This window comes from Gadus chalcogrammus, chromosome 20 (genome assembly GCF_026213295.1).
Source record: "Gadus chalcogrammus isolate NIFS_2021 chromosome 20, NIFS_Gcha_1.0, whole genome shotgun sequence".
NCBI classification, from domain to species: domain Eukaryota; kingdom Metazoa; phylum Chordata; class Actinopteri; order Gadiformes; family Gadidae; genus Gadus; species Gadus chalcogrammus.
In genome coordinates, this window is record NC_079431.1 from 11417519 (window position 1) to 11437574 (window position 20056).

General features: G+C 43.7%; 1 protein-coding gene across 1 annotated transcript in view; it reads left to right on the forward strand.

The window, feature by feature from the left end:
• Positions 1–3343: 3343 nt before the first annotated feature.
• Positions 3344–20056, forward strand: part of LOC130373761 (ephrin type-A receptor 6-like) — a 17105-nt gene continuing 392 nt past the window's right edge. The window contains exons 1-3 of the mRNA XM_056580394.1: positions 3344–3841; positions 8141–8205; positions 19774–20056. The exon at positions 19774–20056 is cut by the window's right edge and continues 392 nt beyond it. Coding sequence (XP_056436369.1) covers positions 3763–3841; positions 8141–8205; positions 19774–20056 — 427 coding nt within the window. The 5' untranslated portion in view covers positions 3344–3762. The remainder of the gene's footprint in view (positions 3842–8140; positions 8206–19773) is intronic.

Genomic DNA, 20056 nt, shown 5'->3' on the forward strand with positions numbered 1-20056 from the left:
TTACAAAGGTATCTGTAAGAAATTAAATTGCGAGGATGGGGACAATAGTCACATGAACTGCTTAATGTGGCCCCCGAATGTTTCTGCCCCTGCTTCTTTTGCAGCAACAGCGCGAGTGGTATAAAGCCAAAACTCACATCAGGGCTGCTGTCTGAAGTGTGTCTAATGGAAGCCTGGTTCCAAAAACAAGGCTGCAAAAGACATCTCTTTGACAAGAAGAACCATAACTGTGTGTGTGTGTGTGTGTGTGTGTGTGTGTGTGTGTGTGTGTGTGTGTGTGTGTGTGTGTGTGTGTGTGTGTGTGTGTGTGTGTGTGTGTGTGTGTGTGTGTGTGTGTGTGTGTGTGTGTGTGTGTGTGTGTGTGTGTGTTAGCATCTCAATATCTGTATTTTTTCCAGATGTAAACTGTTAACATAGATTTTGTCTTGTATGTTGTGTAAAAAAACATGTACATTCTGTTCAACCAGACACTAATTTTACATGTGAGGGTTAGGGTTATTAGTTATGTAGGAATTCACACACCAAGAATTACAATATTGGTGTGGGGAAACCAGTATTAGTGGTCGGTTATGCAGTTGTGTAAATAAGTTGAGTTTTCCCCAAACTATAGTGTTGCTCAAAGAAAAATGTCAGCTATGCTTAAATCCACCTGTTCAGGGCATCGTCTGAGCCTATTCAATCCATAAAGTCTCATTGTAGCCGTCAGTAGTGCTGATGTAGTCTTGTTCCAGCTCTTTCACAGTGGTGATTACAGATAGACAGTTGGCTGCTCCCGCCCGACAGAGTTACGCCATATATCAGTGAGCTTTCTTATATATACCCTGCCACCTCATTGATCGCCATTACAGCCAGAGACACGCAATCCTCGTTAGACGGGTTGTCAGTTGAGGTAATGGTGAAGGCGAAAGAGGGTGGGGTTGTCGTCGTAGTGTTGATAGGATGGTTAATACGACGAGTCATATCCTATTGTAGATTACGTAGTTGTGTTATACTTTGTGAAATGTTTTCATAAAAATGTTCTGGTTTGTTTGTCTGTTGATTAGTATCCACCCAGCTACTGCTAAGTAGCCTCATGAGATCATCCTGATCTCATAAAAAAAGACAGAAACCCTATCTCACATTCTGTTTCTCCCTGCAGATCAGTCTGACCTCGAGAACGGTTGAAAGCTTCTTCTTGAATAAATGACGGGACCAATCAGAGCTAGGGGGAGGGAGTACCAGGTCAGGAGGAACAAGGAATACAGCCGTCTATTGCATTTCAAAACAATGGCAGCGCTCAAGTAAAAGGGTCAAAGTCTAAAACATTTTAAAATAAATAACGTGAGAAGATTAACAGAAATGTGCACGAAAGGCTTGTAACATTGAAGAACATGATACCTTTAACTCCAACTGTTTACGGCAAGACCAAAGAGAGCAGGACCCTCACTTATTAATTCATTCTCATTGGTTGGTATTGGTCTCAAGTGTTTTTTAACAAAATAAGGCCGCGCCCATGTGTGAAAATCAATGGCCGCCCTGCCAAGGTCGGGCTGATATTCATTGCAAAGTCGCAAACTCGAAAATATGGAATGTCTCTTTAGTCTAATTTAGGAGATCCAAGGACAGGAAAAAGCAATTTTACTGGCTCCACAAAGTTTGATTACTTTTCATTTCAAACCGTGTATGTCTGATTCTTAGCCTATAAACACAACTCCAGTTGCCATGTTGCATTTATCGTTAGATTGGAATGGAAAAAGGTGGTAGGCTATGCTAGAAATCCTGCCAGAGAGACAATTGAACTCCCTCGGAATCTTATATTTCCAAGGATGAAATAGTAATCTTCCATCCTCTATGCAAACATCTTCCAATGATGGGACTCTTAAGTCTCATCTTGGACGAATGTCAATCTTTTATTGCTGAGGCAAAACCTGCCAGATGCCTAAGAATTCAATTTTTAGGGGGACTGAAAACAAGAACTTTGAATGCATGCAGAATGAATGAGACCCAGCTGGAGTCACACTGGACCCATGTACCTCCACCGCCAGCGTTGTCGTTCAGGGGAAGTGAAGCCAATAGAGAGAATCACCGGCCACTGTGTTACCAGTACTGAGCAATACAACTCAAAAGCATTTTTATATGCTGTAAAGCCCCATAACATCTACGGTATACTTTAGACTTTTAGACGTTTACTTTATAGCGCAATACATCTGCACTGACATTAATGGGTTGGTCCATTCCTATTCTGTGCAAGGCCTCCCTCTTTCCAAGATCAGCCTGCACGGGCTGCTGGCTATTGCAACAGCACATTATACAGTATGACCGCATATATCATGAGATCGCAAAGTTGTTTGGCAGCCTCTCTTCATTGTTTGGCGATTGGCTGGGAACTAAGTGCTTGTGACTGTGTTTGATGCTGATGTATTTACTTCTCCCATGCTGACAGGCGGCTATTGCTGTGCCCCTGTTTGACTAGATCTTGCTGTGGCAGCTTTGCTTGGTTTAGACGGTCGGTGCGTGCGTGCGTGTGCCTGAGTGCGTGCGCGTGTGTGTGTTTGTGTCTGTGTGCACCTCTGAGTGTATGTAAAGGGATTTGAAGTGTGAGGGCGCCTTGACGGACCAACTGTGAGATGTCCGAGGAGATGAGAACAAGACCTTGCCTAATATTGGCTGACATTGGGAAGCTTGGCAGCACTACCTGGACTATGGGCCTATTACTTAGAAGTGCACCTCCAAGACAATGTCTGTTGCTATTGATCTGTGGTGAGTCAATATTCAACAAATGCACAGTTGTTATTTAATAACGACTCCAGAACGTTTTGTGTTTATTATTAATTTTACTTTCCATTTAATACACTTCTCGAGGAGAGTAAACCTCTGCCCTTTTTGAATGAGGTTAAAAGTGGTCAAAGTGGGCGACGCCTGATTCTTGTTGAAATGAAAGCGAATAAACAAAATCACAATAATTGAATTCGAGTGCCACACAAACTGACGGGTTTCTAATTGAAAGCGCGCACACACTCTCTCTCTCTCTCTCGCTCTCTCTCTCTCTCTCTCTCTCTCTCTCTCTCTCTCTCTCTCTCTCTCTCTCTCTCTCACGCACACACGCACACACACACACACACACACACACACACACACACACACACACACACACACACACACACACACACACACACACACACACACACACACACGCGCGCGCGCCATTGTGTTGTCTGCTAACCCCCTCTAGTGCCGAGCATCAAACACAGATGTGCAGCGTTCGCCACCGCTGCTGCCGCTTCTCTGCTCTCCCCCGTTCTATCGGATTCTCTCTCTACCTCCCCTTCTATGATGCTGCAGTGGGGGAGCGGACTGTCAGACTCCACTCCGATCTGCCCGGACTCTTCTGTGAGAGGATCGAACATCGTCACTTCGGTTATCTCAAGTAGGCCTACTTCAAAGTTGTTTTAATCGTGCAAAGCTCTTTGCGTGATTATGTTTACATGTCGCAGGTAACTCGAGACATCACGCCTTCGAGACTTTTCTTCGTTCTTTTTCTCATTATTCTCGTTTCGGATACTTGGCCGATGCCCCCTTGTCCCGCTGCAGCAGCACCACCAGGTAGAGCTCGGTTTGGTACCCGGTTCCTCGGCGTGTTGGGGGACTTGCAGATGCCCAATATAAGCTCGGAGGAGAAGCGACACGGTGAGCACTGTTGGATTTGCCAGCAGCCGCCGAACCAGGGTTTCTTCCTCGGACCAAAACTGCTCCTAACAAACTAGTGGATGTCTCGCTGCAGACATGCGTCTTGGAAAAGTCTGCGTCTTGGTTTCGCTAAGCATTGGGCTTTTCTTCACTTCTCCGGGTCTCAGTAATCAAGGTGAGTTGTGTTCTTGCATGCGTGTGATCGGGCATTTTCTTTTGCAAAACGAAATGCTACTTTATGGCATTTTAGCATTATTCTTGGATTGTAGTAGACTTAGTTTTCTAATACACTCTTTATTTTCTGTAAAAGCATTAGCCTACGTATTGGTTCAGGCTACTATGTGGAAAAAAATAATTGAAAAGAAAAATACAGCTAGAAGATGAAAGCTGAATAATGTCAGCAATTTTGGACGACAATCCGCGCAATGCGTACAAGACAAGTTTTAGTTTGACAACATTATTCATATGGACCAATTTAATAACCCCGTTGGGTGACCTATTGGATGGGCCCTACTGCTAGATCAATTCAGAATATTGCACAGGCCCTACTGCTAGATCAATTCAATATGCAAATTATAAAAAAAAACGCCTTATAATATGTTTGTTTAATAGGCTGCATTCGGTTAACCTTTACAGGCTACATCGAGTGGCGTAGGCCTAGTTCCAAATGTTTTTTTGGACCGATATGGATATCCACGAGATGATTCAAGTGCATTCATAATCGGAATCTGTGACCAACTTTACACATGCACTAGCCTAGTCCACAGGCTACTTCCTCACAGCATCATACGTGGCTCCTAGGCTGTGATATCTTTACCTCTTGTCACTTTAAGCGTCTACTAGATAGCCTATTCAACAGCCATAATACGACCAGTCCTGTCCGTTTTGGTCCTTGGACGCGGCTTTGTGTGCCGTTTTGTTCAGTGGCCGACATCGATCAGGATTCAAATGTTGATATGGATTGTTCTGGGACTCTATAGGCCTACACTGGATTTTCAACGTCTCCGGGTTTATTGGATTCTGTTCTGGGTTTAATATAGGCTAAACTCCTTGTGGAGTCTCTGCGAAAGGTGTTTCTGTGCCTCAGCTTGATTGATTGAGCGGTGTTGGACCGTTTTTGTTGGTGCACTTCAGCACCTGCTATTGAGCTCACCCCTGTATTGGAATAATTACAAAAAGGTATTTCCTCCGTGGCAAATCATTATGGGTTCATTTCTAATAATTCACAGGCGATGCGCGGAAGAATGTGGAACGATTTGTGCTGAACACACTGATCGTTACAATACGTGGGCTGCACACATTTTGTATACGCACCAACACACCGCGCATGGAGATGGTAGGACTCACAGGGACGAGATTGCAGGCTTTAATCCGAACTCAGTTCGACTAAATGGCCCACCCCTCATCCCAGCTAGGGTTCATCAGAAGTCCTCCTTCTGCTATGGTCGTCTACCTTGTATTCAGTTATTTATTTAAAACTAAAGCCTAGTAAAATAAGTAGGGCCTATAAAGTAGAGAAAAAAAAAATAGATGCACATGTCCATAGCCTACTAATCAAAGTAATTCCTCCGAGCGGTTGTCTCAGGGGCATTCTGTTATATCAAGGTATTCAAAAATGTAACTGTTTCACGGCTCATGAGGGTCCGAGATTGGGGCTGTAACTTTGGCAGAAGATCTGACTCGGGATATCAGCTGTTTGAACCAAGGCCAAATGGTCAGATGGACTGCAGTAGAGGTGCACAATAGCGATCAGAAACGCTGAAATAACAAAGGGAAGAAGATCGTATTTTCAGCTGCATGGATATTTAATGTTAGGGCTTCAGGATACTAGTTTTAATTGGCATGCTCATTGCTGGCCTGGCAGGTCAGATATTTGCCATCACTTGGTTAAAAATCAGTCCTGCAACATGAACGATCTGATGAAAGTGTTAAGGATCCACATTTTGCTGTAAATTAGTGTTGAAATCTAGACAAATATAGGCCTACTATATGGACGCAGTAGGCCAAAAGTGGGAGGGAGGGGGGGGGGGGGGGGGGTATGTGTGCAGTGGCACAAGTCTTCATTCTGATTATACACAGTAAATTGTCCAGATGTTACAATTTCCAGAGGGAAATTCAGTCTGGGTGGAGTTTGCAGGAGAAGGGTGGCAAGTGAGAGGGAGACGGAGAAAGGGAAAGAGAATGTTGGTAGAATGACATAGAGCATCATTAATTGTTATACTAAAGTGCCTTTAAAGCTTAGACTAACATTAAACCAACTAAAGAATTCTCTCTCTCTCGTCTCATTGGATCGTTTTCTTTATCATTCTCCTCTTTTTTGTTCCATCTAGCTTAGACAAATGAGTTGGAAACTAGGTCTGCTTACTCTATCTGACGGCAGGTTGCGCTGCATGCTTAGCAACAGCGCTAAAGGAATGGTCCAATTATCCCTCGGTCTCTTGTGAGACCAGGCAGGGACTGACCAGCCTGTAATGGTGTCAATTAACATGGCTGCCTGCAGTACTCGCTGCCCTCCTGTCTTCAACTCCCACGGACGTGACACAGATTCAAAGCCCCGCAGAGCATCGATATGTATGTGCTGCCAAAAGACACCCTAAGAAAAACAACCTAAAATAACAAAAAATAGATTTTCTTTTTAATTCACAGATCACGGCGCCATGATCTGTGAATCCCCCCCCCCAAAAGAACCCCCCCCCCCCTCTCAGCTCCCACCCTCCCTATGTTTCTCTAGCGCTGAAAGGTGTTGCATGATCTGTGTGGTGGAGCGATGATGCCGTGTGTGTGCATGTGATTGGGACTCAATGATGGATTCCCAAAACTATTCAGAGAGGAGATGCCCTGATTGGTCAGCAGTGAGCCGGGATTGTCTTGAATCTAAGTGGTGTTAGACAGAGGCAGGCGCGCTCAACCAGTACAGATATTGTCAAGAGCGTTCAGCCTCTAATGGCTGACGGATGGCGATGGCATTTTCAACCAATGACACCCAAATAACATTTTTAAAATCTGACCTTCCCTTTAATGTGTTTAACATTTGCTAAATACGGTGGTCCACCGAATTATAACATACATATGCACTCACGCACGCACTCACGCACGCACACACACACACACACACACACACCACGTCTTTTCGAGATATCTGTTAATCAACTTTTAAAATAGTTTCAAAATATAATCTCACAACATCATGTCTCTTCTATTCCCAGTAGCAAATTATGATTCATTGTGTGTTGAAACAACCCCCGTGTCCCTACTGTGCTCCATATGAACAAGGGTCAGACCTTAAGGATGGCAGACAAAAAGTCAATTTAACCTTAACCCTAGCCCTAGCCCGGCCTAGATACCCCCTCGAGCAAGGCCTTGGAGGAGAGTTTGTCGGTGAGCAACTCCCACGCATCCTCACTGGGCATAAGACCAAGACACAGAACAAGAGCAAGGACGTACAGAGTGGGGTCAGGCAATCTGCACCTAACAAACAGAAAGGACTGATGTTGGAGGGGGGTGGGGGATCCTGAGTTCAGGGGTACCTTTAGCCTTAATTTACGGGCTTAGGGGTGGAATCAACAGTCTGTAAGACTCAGAAGGTGTTGCCCCATGGTAAGCAGGGCAGAGTCTCTCTATGACTTCGAGATGCCGGAATGGAAACTGTGTGCATGTGCACCAAAAGAAACATATGGCAAGCCATTCAGTCCTTCAACCCCTGGGTTGAGAGTCTGCAGACTGCTTAGAGGCCGTTTCGGCCTCAGGTCCTCTCTCCTTGTGCCAGGCTGTGGTGGTGGTGGTGGTGGAGGTGGTGGTGGTGGTGGTGGTGGTGGTGGTGGTGGTGGTGGTGGTGGTGGTGGTGGTGGTGGTGGTGGTGGTGGAGGAGGTGGTGGTGGTGAAAAGGGAGCTGAGCCTAAAGGCAAAGCTCTCAATTTACTTGTCAATCTGTGTCCTCATCCTCTGCCATGGCCACAGGCTATGAATAAAGGGCAGCTCTCCCTTTGGAGGTGTACCAGGTACGGCCAACTGAGGAGAGAATCCAGCCTAGGGATCTGGGCCCCCAGGAGAAACCAGAAGAGGAGGACCCCTGGGCATTTATATTACCATGACGATCTTATCGGGAGAAACAGTTAAAGAAAGTGAATGGATGGTCGGGAGAATGGACAGCTATCTCCTGCTCGTTCATTTAGCTGAATATCTTTGTTGTGTGGTGCATTTGATAGCCTTGATTTAGTCAACATCTTGTTGTGAACTGCACACATACACTATACGTGTGATAAACACTGCATATTCAATTCTCATACGTTGTAATCTTTGACAAGGGGACAAGAAGATAGTGCCCTATTCTTATTATATTGAAACCCGCTCTGCTATATTTGACTCTTTTTGAAGATTTGAAATACATTCTGCGTACACAACATCTGATAAAATGAGTTGTGTTGTGTTAAGGAAAAACTAATTTGCGTATCTCTGTCTCTCTTCTTTTTCCCAGTTGTGCTGCTGGATACCACCTCAGTGATCGGAGAGCTAGGATGGAAAACCTATCCGGTCAATGGGGTAAGACAGGGAGCCGATGAGGGTTTTGTTGTAGACATTCTGTGTACATGTTTACTCTTTGTAACCATGGTTTCACAATTTTAGAGCCTATAATCTCACACGTTCTCTACTGTGACACTGTTCTCTTCTTTTTGTTGTCTGCATCATTTTGTTGCCTTTTTTTGGTCACTGTGACTCCCTGTTTCTGTATCTGCTTTCTGAGAGGCTTTTCATGGCCCTACTGAGGAGGGGGGAGGGGGGAGCTAGAAAGGTGATCACATCGTGTAGGTCACCATGACAGCTGCCTACAGCCTGTAAGAGACAGCGATAAAGAGAGGTAGAGAGAGAGAGAGAGAGAGAGAGAGAGAGAGAGAGAGAGAGAGGGGGGGGGAGGGGGAGAGAGAGAGAGACACTGAATCAATGATTAAGTTGTCATGCCCTCACTCATTGACGGACTGCCCTCAATGTATTTAGAGTATTAATGGAGCGGCCAAGAAAACTTTGGAGGTGAATTCTGAATCCTCTATGTGTGTTGCCTTGGAGAAGGGAAGTCAATGCCCTGTTGTATTATACAAAGCCTGCTACTGTTACTGCTAACTACGTTGCTGGCAAAAAATATAGAATTCGACAAACTAGTTTGAGATAATAGAGACCAACAGCTCTCCAAAGACATGGGTTCAATTTCTGGGCAACCCCGGGTCTATTCATTTCCCCAGACAACCCTCTATTCTGTTCCGACTTCACCCCGAAGAACCCAGCCAAGTAGCCAACCGAGAGGACTCAGAACCAGCCATTGTGGCGCGCGCGGGTGTGTATGTGTGTGTGTGTGTGTTGGGAGGGCTGTGGGTACGTGTGTGTGTGTGTGTGTGTGTGTGTGTGTGTGTGTGTGTGTGTTGGGAGGGCTGTGGGTACGTGTGTGTGTGCGTGTGTGTGTGTGTGTGTGCCCATCTGTATGTGTATGTATGTGTGTGTGTGTGCGTGTGTGTGTGTGTGTGCTTGTGCGTGCCTGGATGTATAATTATAATAATAATACAAAATAATAATGGTGATTCATTACATCATATCGTCTGGCCTGGTTGCTGCTGAAATATGTGTCCTCACCCTGGATACAAAAAAAATACATTTAGTTTGGGTTGGTTGGTGCTGGTATGGATTAAGTCTCACTCAATCTCACTCAAACACAAAGGCAGCAATTTCAGTGAGCGCTGCAAAACACTACCTTGTTGATTTAGAGGACTTAACTCTAGTTCTTCTTGGGAAATAAATGGCATGTTTGAGTTTGACCGAGGGCTAGAAGGAGATGTGTTGCTGTTTGTAAGTGGCTTAACTGAATTTACAGACCTAAAAACAAATGTTCCCTTTGTTGTTAGGGCTGAGCTGAGAGCAGCAAATTGGAAACACGGCAAAGGAATATTATACATCTCAATGTGCAAGTACTATATACATAAAATTCCTTTTATTTGAGGGACAATTGTAAAAACAATGATATATACATGATAAATATTTTTGTTATCAAGCAGAAATACAGCAGGATTTCTTGTCGTTGCTTCATGAAGAACAGTTTGACAAGCTTGTTATCGGTCAGAAAACTCTGTGCCTCCAGCAGGGTGGTAAATTAATACAAGCCCCTTGCCGAATTCGGGTATATTATCTCACTAGCTGTGAGAAGAAACTAGATGAATCAATCAACTCTTTGGCCACTGCGCACGGCACAGTTTTTCAGCATATTGATGGAAGTTTGTATTTGCTAACTCACAGAAGACCATAAGGCTATAGGTAATAAGGAATATCACAAAAATAGGCAATATTACACTGATCCTCTGACATTTTACACAAAATGTATGTGCTTATGAAATACCATTTTAGAGTAGATTTTACAATAGTATACAGTCAGCTGATATTTAGTCTAGATGGAATTTAAGTATGCTATCAGACTAAAAGTTTTGCCTTCTTTCTATTGTACCAAACCTCATATTTTGATGCCTCTAAGGCCATACGATATCACAATACCATAATCCATATCTGTGTGTCGTGAGTGTACCCAACCTTTCAAAGAAAATAAATAAAGAGCAAACTCGCAAACCTCTCGTTTTTATCACATACGATGACAAATGAAAATTGTGCTTAAGATTTTTGTATGAGAATAATAAGCAGTTCATAAACAGCTCCAATTCCTTGTTCACAACACATTTTATTAAAATGAAGAATTGACTGTGAGAATAACAATAGATGCAGCAGGGATAATGGGTCAATGTGCGTCATTGACGTAGAAAGTTATTTTCCAGCTGGCCCTTGTCTCCACCTTTTCTGATGAAGGGTAGGTTTTATCCGGGGGACAGACAGACGGACGGACTTGCAAGAAAAAGGAAATAGGTGTGATGATTTGACACCTGAGTGCTGTCACATAAGCCGGTCTTGGAATGAGCGGACTTGCTGCTGAAATATGCATGGGGTTGGAAGAGTAACAGATACCAATAGAAGTGTGATTCATTAATAGTCCTTATATTCATGAAATCGTTTTTTATTTATAAAAAATGAGGATTTAAGGTATTAGAGTTCCCTAATGTTGCCTTTAGTTTTTTCTTGATTGCTTCCATAACAGCAAGTGGCAGATATGGGGTTTGGCAAATATAGATCCTGTCTGAAACGTATGAGCAGCCTATAATAGGCTACTCACATGTGTTTCTGACAGGCCGGACAGCAGTGCACAACAACAGGCTTCCATAAAAAATGATGGTCTTCTGTCTGCTGTGTAGTCTAATAGGGTTGTCTGCCAAACTAAAAGTGTGAGCACATCTTTGGAAATCTGAGAGTCTGTTCAACATGTGTTTTCATGCTTCATAGGCTTACTCGTAGTTAAAAAATATATATGTTTGCATCGATCTTTAAAATATCCCATGTTTTTTGGCCTCAAGTATAAATGTCAAATTCCACGTTAAACGTCAACCAGCCAGACCGTCGCCTTCTAAAATGTAGGCTATGCTTCAGGTTTTGTTTCACGTCATTCTAATATGAGCATTTGTTTGTGATATCGTTTCAAAGGGTTAAGCGTATAGGAAAAGGTGACACTGGTATGAAAGGTTTAAGCATAGGGTTAAGGTTAGGAAGATGTGAAATGGAGTTCCACACTAATCCTTCCTAACCACACTGTGCCGCTACAGTACAGGTGGTTCCATAACGTTTTAACATTAGGAACTATACACTGTTACTTACAAGTAGTTACATTGCTTATTAAATGTGCAATTACACTGTAACAAGGACACGTTCTTGACCTTTGTCCTCTGCCATGGGAGCCGGTGGCGTGGTTGGTCTTTTCTGTCTATTCACAGTCTTTTACCTTATGTTCCCAAGATTGCTCCTCCATTCCCTCCAGTCCACTTCATCCGCTCTTTAGACACCATGGTAGAAAATCAGTAGGTCTTTTATCTATTGTTAATATATGCCTAAATCAGAGGTTCCCAACCTATTTGGGGATAGAGATTTACCATGATCCCAACAACCAGTTCTAAGCAGAAGCCACTTTGTTGTTCTAGAGAAGGGAATCACATCAACTTATAACAGCCTTTTTTACTATGGCAAAATTCCACACTGTGTTAATGGTGTGAGATGCATTTTTGGGAAAAAAAGTATGAATTGAAATGAATCCAGAACTTGCACTACATTGATAAGGAATCAACAAAAGTGAGTCGTAAATACTTCACATGATATTGTAAACATATTAGTAAAACATTCCGTGTTGTATTGAATTATTCACTAGCGCCACTCTAAGCAATTTTTGGAAGATCAAACCCCACAACATTTCACAGCACACCTATAGCCTAGCTAGCCTATAGACTTCCCCTAAAGCTGCCAAAACTATCCTAATCATCAAGAAAGAAACCTTCAGATGGCAGTGTGCAATTTAGGCCATTAAAAAGTCCTATAAAAAGTTATAATCCTAATGAGGTAAAAATTAGTCATGACTGTGAGCTAGTCTATGGCATTCATTACACAATGCTCACAATGTGCTACTGTGCTGATTATTTTTAAGATTGCGCGTCTTTGTCATATTGACAATTAAAACATGATAATCGGTCCACACTGTTTTTAAGTCTGTTGATTCGGTAGATCTGCACGGGCAGAAGTGCTATCCTTGAGCTGGAACAAACAAACTGTCACATTAGCTTTCACTACTTTATTTCTATGAGAACAAGATTTTCCTGTGTACTGCAGTACAGTGTACTACAGGATCTGCCTGTAGTACACTGTACTGCACTACAGTGTACTACAGGATCTGCCTGTAGTACACTGTGGCCTATTTTTCATCAGCAATATGAGGTAACGTATTGTCACATAATATGTGTATTTATGTATTGAGGATGAACTGTATGTGCATCCTAGTATAACTATGGGATGCCCAGAGCTTGGATTTAGCATCGATAATGTTGTATATATTAAACGCCTTGCTATTCTTGTACAAGGAACACATAGATAAAAGGAAAGAAGTGTGGGCCGCAGTGGGCATGTCTCTGTGTGTGGGGTGATCACAAATGGCGTAGGAAAGAACCAGCTGAATACATGAATACTTAAAGGATATGGATGCATTTTGGAGTGATGTATCCATCCAGGAAACACAGCTGTGTTGGTGTCTGAAAAAGATATCGCACAATGTTTCAATGCAAGAGTTTATTTTTAGCCCCAAGGAGCAGGTGGGTATGTTGGACAGAGAGGGGGAGAGAGGGAGAGATGGGGGAGAGAGGGAGAGAGGAAGAGAGGGGGAGATCTAATGCAGCCAGAGAACCCATGGAGCAGGACATCCCTCCTTCCTTCTTCCGTTCCATCCTTGTGTCTGCCCTTTGTCTCACTCTTCCCATCTTCCCAACTGCCTCCAATCCCTCTTTGTAGACCTAAAGGGATTCTTCTCCTTTGCCTCCTCTGGGTAGACACCCCCTTTTTTTAACACCCTTTTTATGTTTCTGTGAACTGTGTCTTCAAGGTGAATTATTTTTTCATGTATAGAATAGAGTTGAACTTGAAGACACAATGAGAAAGGAGAAAATGACAGAATAACAGCATTCCAGAAGTGCATTCTGGTGGAAAAGACACACACAGCAACAACGTCTGATGATGTTGAGTGATCGCTTCGAAGTGACGACTAGTAGAGAGATGTTAGAGTGAACGTTCACATAAAAATAAAGACATTGCGTCCGTCTAGTTGTCAACTGCCTTGCAAACAGGCTGACTATACAACCGATCAACTGCCTTGTTTGCAGACAACAAAATAGATCAGATGGCAGATCAATTGGCACCAATCGATGTCCACCAATACGCCCTAAGCATAATGTACATCGCACCGACATAATGAAAGGTCACATCAACACGACTTTTGATATGTAAAACAACAGTCGGAGATGATCCAAGGCTGCCAGAATCAAGTTTTGACGGTCTCTCTTTGGGGATGTTGTAATAGCTTTGTGCCTCGCAGGCACTCGTCCATCATTCTTTGACACACTCATTTGTCTTTCCCTTTCTTTACCTCTCACTCTCTCTGCCTATCATATATATATATATATATATATATATATATATATATATATATATATAGCTATAGATAGATATATGAACATATTTTTTCTTTTTACATATTAAATGTTTCAATCACTGTAAGGCAGTGAATCAATCCCGATAATTTGCATATCGTTTTTTCGATAATTCTTCTTCTATGATCGGATGTAATCTTTCCTTTCTAATACGGGCAGCCACTTTGGCTAGCGGTAAAAAATTCCAATCGCGACCTCTGATGTATCCCCATGTATTACCCAAGCGGTTCAGGCTGGGGGTTGTCTGCAGATCAAATTCAACTGCCTCTGCCGGATCCCGAATGTCTGGGGCCATTACATGGGCTGACACCCTCACAGATAGTGTCTCGGACCATGTGACAGACAGGCCCACAGAGACACTGGCAGAACCACCACGGTGGTCCCCTACACTACACCACGACTCCTAAACATTGCAGTTATAATCCTACGCACGCCATGAATACCACGCCGCCTTCTTTTTTGTTAGTATTACTCATTTTTTCTATTTCAATACTTAAATCTGTCTCCCTCCCGTCTCCCTGCACGACCTCCCCCAACCTTTCCCCTCCTCCCTGTTCTCTCTCACTACCTTTGACCGCCTGTAAGCCTCCGCCTCGGAGGGGGCAGCAGACTGTGTAAGCAGCGGAGCTTTGCATCACAGAAGGACATGGAAGAGGAGGGAAATGGCGCAGCGACCCTGTGGCCCCCTCATGTAGTGTGAAATGCCAGAGTTCTCTTTATCAGTGACTGCAGCGCTCTATCAGAGAAGATCAGCCAGGGACGCCAGCCCAGGCAATGCACTCATGCCACATTGTGTTTGATGCACTTGGGTTTGCATCCCGTGTCGGTGAGTGTGCGTGTGTGTGTGTGTGTGTGTGTGTGTGTGTGTGTGTGTGTGTGTGTGTGTGTGTGTGTGTGTGTGTGTGTGTGTGTGTGTGTGTGTGTGTGTGTGTGTGTGCGCGTGTGAGAGTGTATGTGTGTTTGTTGGGGAATTTGTACTGTCCATCCTTCTGTTAAAACCTTTATCAATATTATGGGGATATTGCTCTTGGTATAATGAATTAAATGTTCAACTTTATTATGATCCAGTTAGAAAGTGCTATTCTTCCACATCTATCGAAGATACATTTTAAATTTTTATATTGCATCTTCCCAAATGACACCAAAAGGTGACTTTCCATCAAGTTTATTTTGTAATTCAATTCCTCGAGCAAAGCAAGGCAGGATTTAATAAAAGTGCACAGAACTCCTGGGCATTAGTGATAACTCTGAGGCCGTCACTCTGACACTTTTCCTGTGGGATGTTGATTTGCTGTGATGGATGTGGGATTGAGAGGGATGCAGAGGTCTTTGTATTTCACTCACTCACCACTGCCCTCCTCCTCCTCAACGTATCGAGCTGCTGAATCTGTGTACGGGCTTGTGGATGCCGTCACGAAGCACGTGTTTATTTTGGTATGTATGCGGGCGAGCAATCGCGCTGGCCTTCAAAGGCTCCTTCGTTTTATGTTTTAAGGTATTTGTGTTCACTCGGAAAGATTGCTCTCACAGAAATATAGGTGGATGGCGAGACCAATATTCACCTAAATTAAATCAAGAAACAATATCTCTATGAAGCCCGCATATGGAGAAACAGATCAGAGCCGCTATTGAACGGTATTTTTAGTTTTTAATAAATGTCGGCCAGCATGCACCTCGGTAATTGACAGATCAAATCGAGTCAGTCTATTTTTAATCCCATCTTTTACCGCAACATATAGTCGGGGACATGTATTGTTATGTAGGATGTATCAATATTCCGGGTTTACACTGTGTGTGTGTGTGTGTGTGTGTGTGTGTGTGTGTGTGTGTGTGTGTGTGTGTGTGTGTGTGTGTGTGTGTGTGTGTGTGTGTGTGTGTGTGTGTGTGTGTGTGTGTGTGTGTCTGTGTGTGTGTGTGTGTGTGTGTGTGTGTGTGTGTACGTACGTAAAGGTGTACGTCTATATATATGTGTATGTAAGTGTATGTGCGTGTATTTGAGAATGCAGGTCTAAAACTGCCAGGGACCTGCTATTCACTGCATCACGTCCCACCCTATATACATAACGGTGACACAAATAACCCGCACCCACCACTATATACTATACTATATTGGAATATTTAACATCAAACACAGGTATAATGCCATTCAATTCATGAAACCTTTGGTAGCCCTACAGGAAAAGCTTCCAAAGGATTGCATTCAATGTGTCGCTTTCTCATTAGGTGGTACGCCTGACATGAAGCCCCTTGAGAACAGGGGACTTTATATCCTTTTCCCTCTTTCATTCCCCCTCTCATTCCTCCTCAATCGTTCTAGTTCAACTACCACTCCCCTCTGCTGCTGTCGGGCCGGTGTGTGTGTGTATGTGTGTGTGTGTGTGTGTGTGTGTGTGTGTGTGTGTGTGTGTGTGTGTGTGTGTGTGTGTGTGTGTGTGTGTGTGTGTGTGTGTGTGTGTGTGTGTGTGTGTGTGTGTTTGTGCAAGTGCACATTTGTGCGTGTGTGTGTATGCATGTGTCTGTGTGTGTGTGTGTGTGTGTGTGTGTGTGTGTGTGTGTGTGTGTGTGTGAGTGCATGAGTGTGTGTGTTTTTTTTCTGAATGAGTGCGTGTATGTGTGTGTGTGTGTGTGTGTGTGTTTGTGTGCGTGTACATTTGTGCTTATGTGTGTGTGTGTGTGTGTGCGTGTGTGTATGTGTATGTATGTGTGTCTGTCTCTGTGTGTGGTTGCGTGTGCGCATGAGGGTGTGTTTGTGTGTATGATTGTGCATGCATGCATGTGTGTGTGCGTGTGTGCGTCCGCGAGTGTGTGTGTTTGTGCGTCCGTGCGGGTGGGGGAGAAAAAGAGAGAAAAGAGTGAGGTAGTATTGAATGTTTTGCAGCAGACGGACTAGGTTTCCCATCCATCACAAGCCAGTCAGCCCTGGGATAAAATAGAAATCTCTCAATCCCTCTGACAGCTGCTGCACACTATCAATAAGGGAACAGGTTGTGTGTCTGTGTGTGTGTGTGTGTGTGTGTGTGTGTGTGTGTGTGTGTGTGTGTGTGTGTGTGTGTGTGTGTGTGTGTGTGTGTGTGTGTGTGTGTGTGTGTGTGTGTGTGTGTGTGTGTGTGACTGTGTGTGTGTGTGTGTGTGTGTGTGTGTGTGTGTGTGTGTGTGTGTGTGTGTGTGTGTGTGTGTGTGTGTGTGCACGCCCGCATGTATGTGCATGTGTTTGTGTGCATGCGTGTGCATATTTGCCCACTGCACTATGGTCAGCCAGGGATGCGGTGGGATGGATGGGACAAGTATGACAGAGCCCTGAGAACATGGTGGGAGGGAGGGAGGGAGGGAGGGAGGGAGGGAGGGAGAGAGAGAGAGAGAGAGAGAGAGAGAGAGAGAGAGAGAGGTGGGCGGAGGTGGGAATTGAAAGACAGTCATCATGAGTAGTAAAGAGTGCACCTGAGAGATGCTTGCGCTGCCACACAGAGGCGTAGCAGGAGACAGGCATGGGAGTGATGCGATGCGCGGGCCGGGCGGGCAGCTGCCTCTGTTTGACGGGGCCAGATAACTTCTTAATTGAAAACCCTCCAGATGATTTGGAGGCGGTATGGAGTGATGCCTGCTACCAGGGGAAGGTAGAGCAGCCAAGGTAACACGCTCCAAGCCTCCACCGCACTTTGCTTGGTTTTTGGAAAGGATATATAAAATGTGAGATTAATTTATTTTATATATATATATATATCAAATACAGTTAATCAACTAAAAAACTAAAATAAAAAATATTTGTTATTTTCTATGCAATTTGGAATAAATTACAAAGATAAAAAAGATATTTAAAAAAAAAAAAAAATAGGATAAAGTATATATTATTCATATAATTAGTATTACCGGTAATAGTATTTTGGTTTTGTAAATAAGAGAAAAGCAACAACATTTTTTCTATGAATGCGATTCTGTTCTCTTAAGAATATAGATTTCCCATTGGAGTGATGTGTGCTTGTTCCCATCAGGATGCATGCTCACGACCTGTCTGTTGGGTCTCAACATTATGATGTCCTATCAATAAGCAAGGTGCTGGGTGGCCAGCTTACGAGTCGGACAAGCAGTCAATAGAGTTTACAGACTGATGTCAGCCCATCAGTTAAGCTTCTTCTTCCGATGTCTTTGTTTTGTAAGTATGTGTCAATGTGTGTGTGTGTGTGTGTGTGTGTGTGTATGTGTGTGTGTCTGTGTGTGTGTGTGTGTGTGTATGTTTGTTATATATGTGCGATTGTCAGATAAAGATGGCGGGGAGAAGCGCCTAAAGAGCAGTTGTCAAAAAGAAAACGCTTCTTTCTTTCTTTTTCAAGTTCCATGGTCCATTTTAAATTCTTAAAGCATATACAGTACATTAGACAGTTGTCTTCATCACTTGGTCAGGAGACTGCAATGGCGCCAGTGAATTGTATTTATCAAAAGATGAACGTAAATTGCTGTAAATAGCGATGTCTCTGATCTTGTGTTGGTGCAGAAGAAGCATAGAGAGTTATCCTATGCATTGTCAAAACGGAATCGCTTCATGTGTAGCCGTGCATGTGTCGGCCTGTGTAATGTCTAATCAAAATCAATTTGTATTACTTTAATTATTGTATGATCACAGTGACACCTTGAGGGAAGAGGAGATTAAAATGTGTCATTTCTGGGTGATTGAATTTGAACATGTTATTAAATAACCTAATAAGGATGTGAACACAAACATTAGGACTTGATTACTGCTTTAATCAAGCAGTAATATTTATATTGGTGCAAAGCTGCTTCTTGAAGATGTTGGTTTATCAGGCAAACACTATTTGCATGTTCGCCCGCTCCTCGTCATATTCCCCCCAGTTTGTCCTGGTACACTATCCATTGATGAAATCATCTTCTGACTAGATATAATAGTATGCATGAAACCTTATTCTGTGTGTGCACGTTTTCTTCCGGTTTTGAAAAAAAGACAATAAAATAAGCAAATATTCCAATAAATGAATACGGATTAGGTTGCTTATGCTCAGCAAATAATTAGAAAGTGAATAAGCTTTGCATGGCTCAAGCGAGCACTAGAGCGATGCCTCTGCGCGGCTTATAGGCTGCTCACAGCCAATCGAAATCAGCTGACGGCCCGGTGATTCACGACGTCGATTCATACTACTTTTAGCTGAGGATCGTCAACCGCCGGTAATGGCTCGGTGGGTCATGACGGAGACGAATCACTTAACATAACTTCATGTAGGGAAAAACGACTGGGTCAGGCGATATCTGACTGACCGCTACCAGCTTATTCTTTTACTGAAACCGATTTTCTTGTCGTGCCCCCGTTATGTCTGCCCATTACGGCAGCCATTGCACTGCTAACCATCCCTGGGAGGAGGGATCACTCTTTCTGTGTTCCTTCTCGAGGTTCTTCCCTAATGTTAAGGGAGTTGTCCTTGCCCCTGGGGGTCTAGGGTTATGGGTGTCACGTAAAGCCACCTGTGACGCCCTTTGAAATTGTGATTAAGAGTGAAACAAACATTTGACTTGATTTGAATATCATGTTGCTGCGGTTCTGCTCTCCTACAGGGGGGTTTATTGGCTGCACTCCCTGAGTCGTACTGCAAAATACTAATGTGTTGCCATGGCTACGAATAAATCATTTACTACAAACAAAAGGGGATTGATTTTTGAATATATTAATTTGATAGAAGTGTCGAGGTCAGACTTGGGTTCATTTGACACTAGCAGTTCTAAAGAGAGAAAAATCAATCACCTTCAATCACCTTCTAAACAGGAACACAAGGATGGTTGGGACGGAGAAATAAATACTTTCTGATTGGTTTGCTTGTAGAAAAAACACAGTCTAACCTCCTGAGGTGCATTTTGAATACTCATAATAAGATTGTTGTTGTCGTTAAAACAACTAATATTGAATTGAAGATTTCTGTTGACAAACTCTCTCCCTCCCTCCCTCCCTCTCTCCCGCCCTCTCTCCCTCTCCCTCTCTCTCTCTTCCCCCATCTTCCCTATCTTGCAGTGGGACGCCATCACGGAGATGGACGAGCATAATCGCCCCATCCACACATTCCAGGTGTGCCACGTGATGGAGCCCAACCAGAACAACTGGCTCCGCTCAAACTGGATCTTCCGCCAGGCCGCCCAGAAGGTGTACGTGGAGCTTCGCTTCACCCTGCGCGACTGCAACTCCATCCCTTGGGTGTCGGGCACCTGCAAGGAGACCTTCAACCTCTTCTACCACGAGACGGACGAGACAGACCACGGTGTCAAGTTCAAGGCGGCGCAGTACACCAAGATCGACA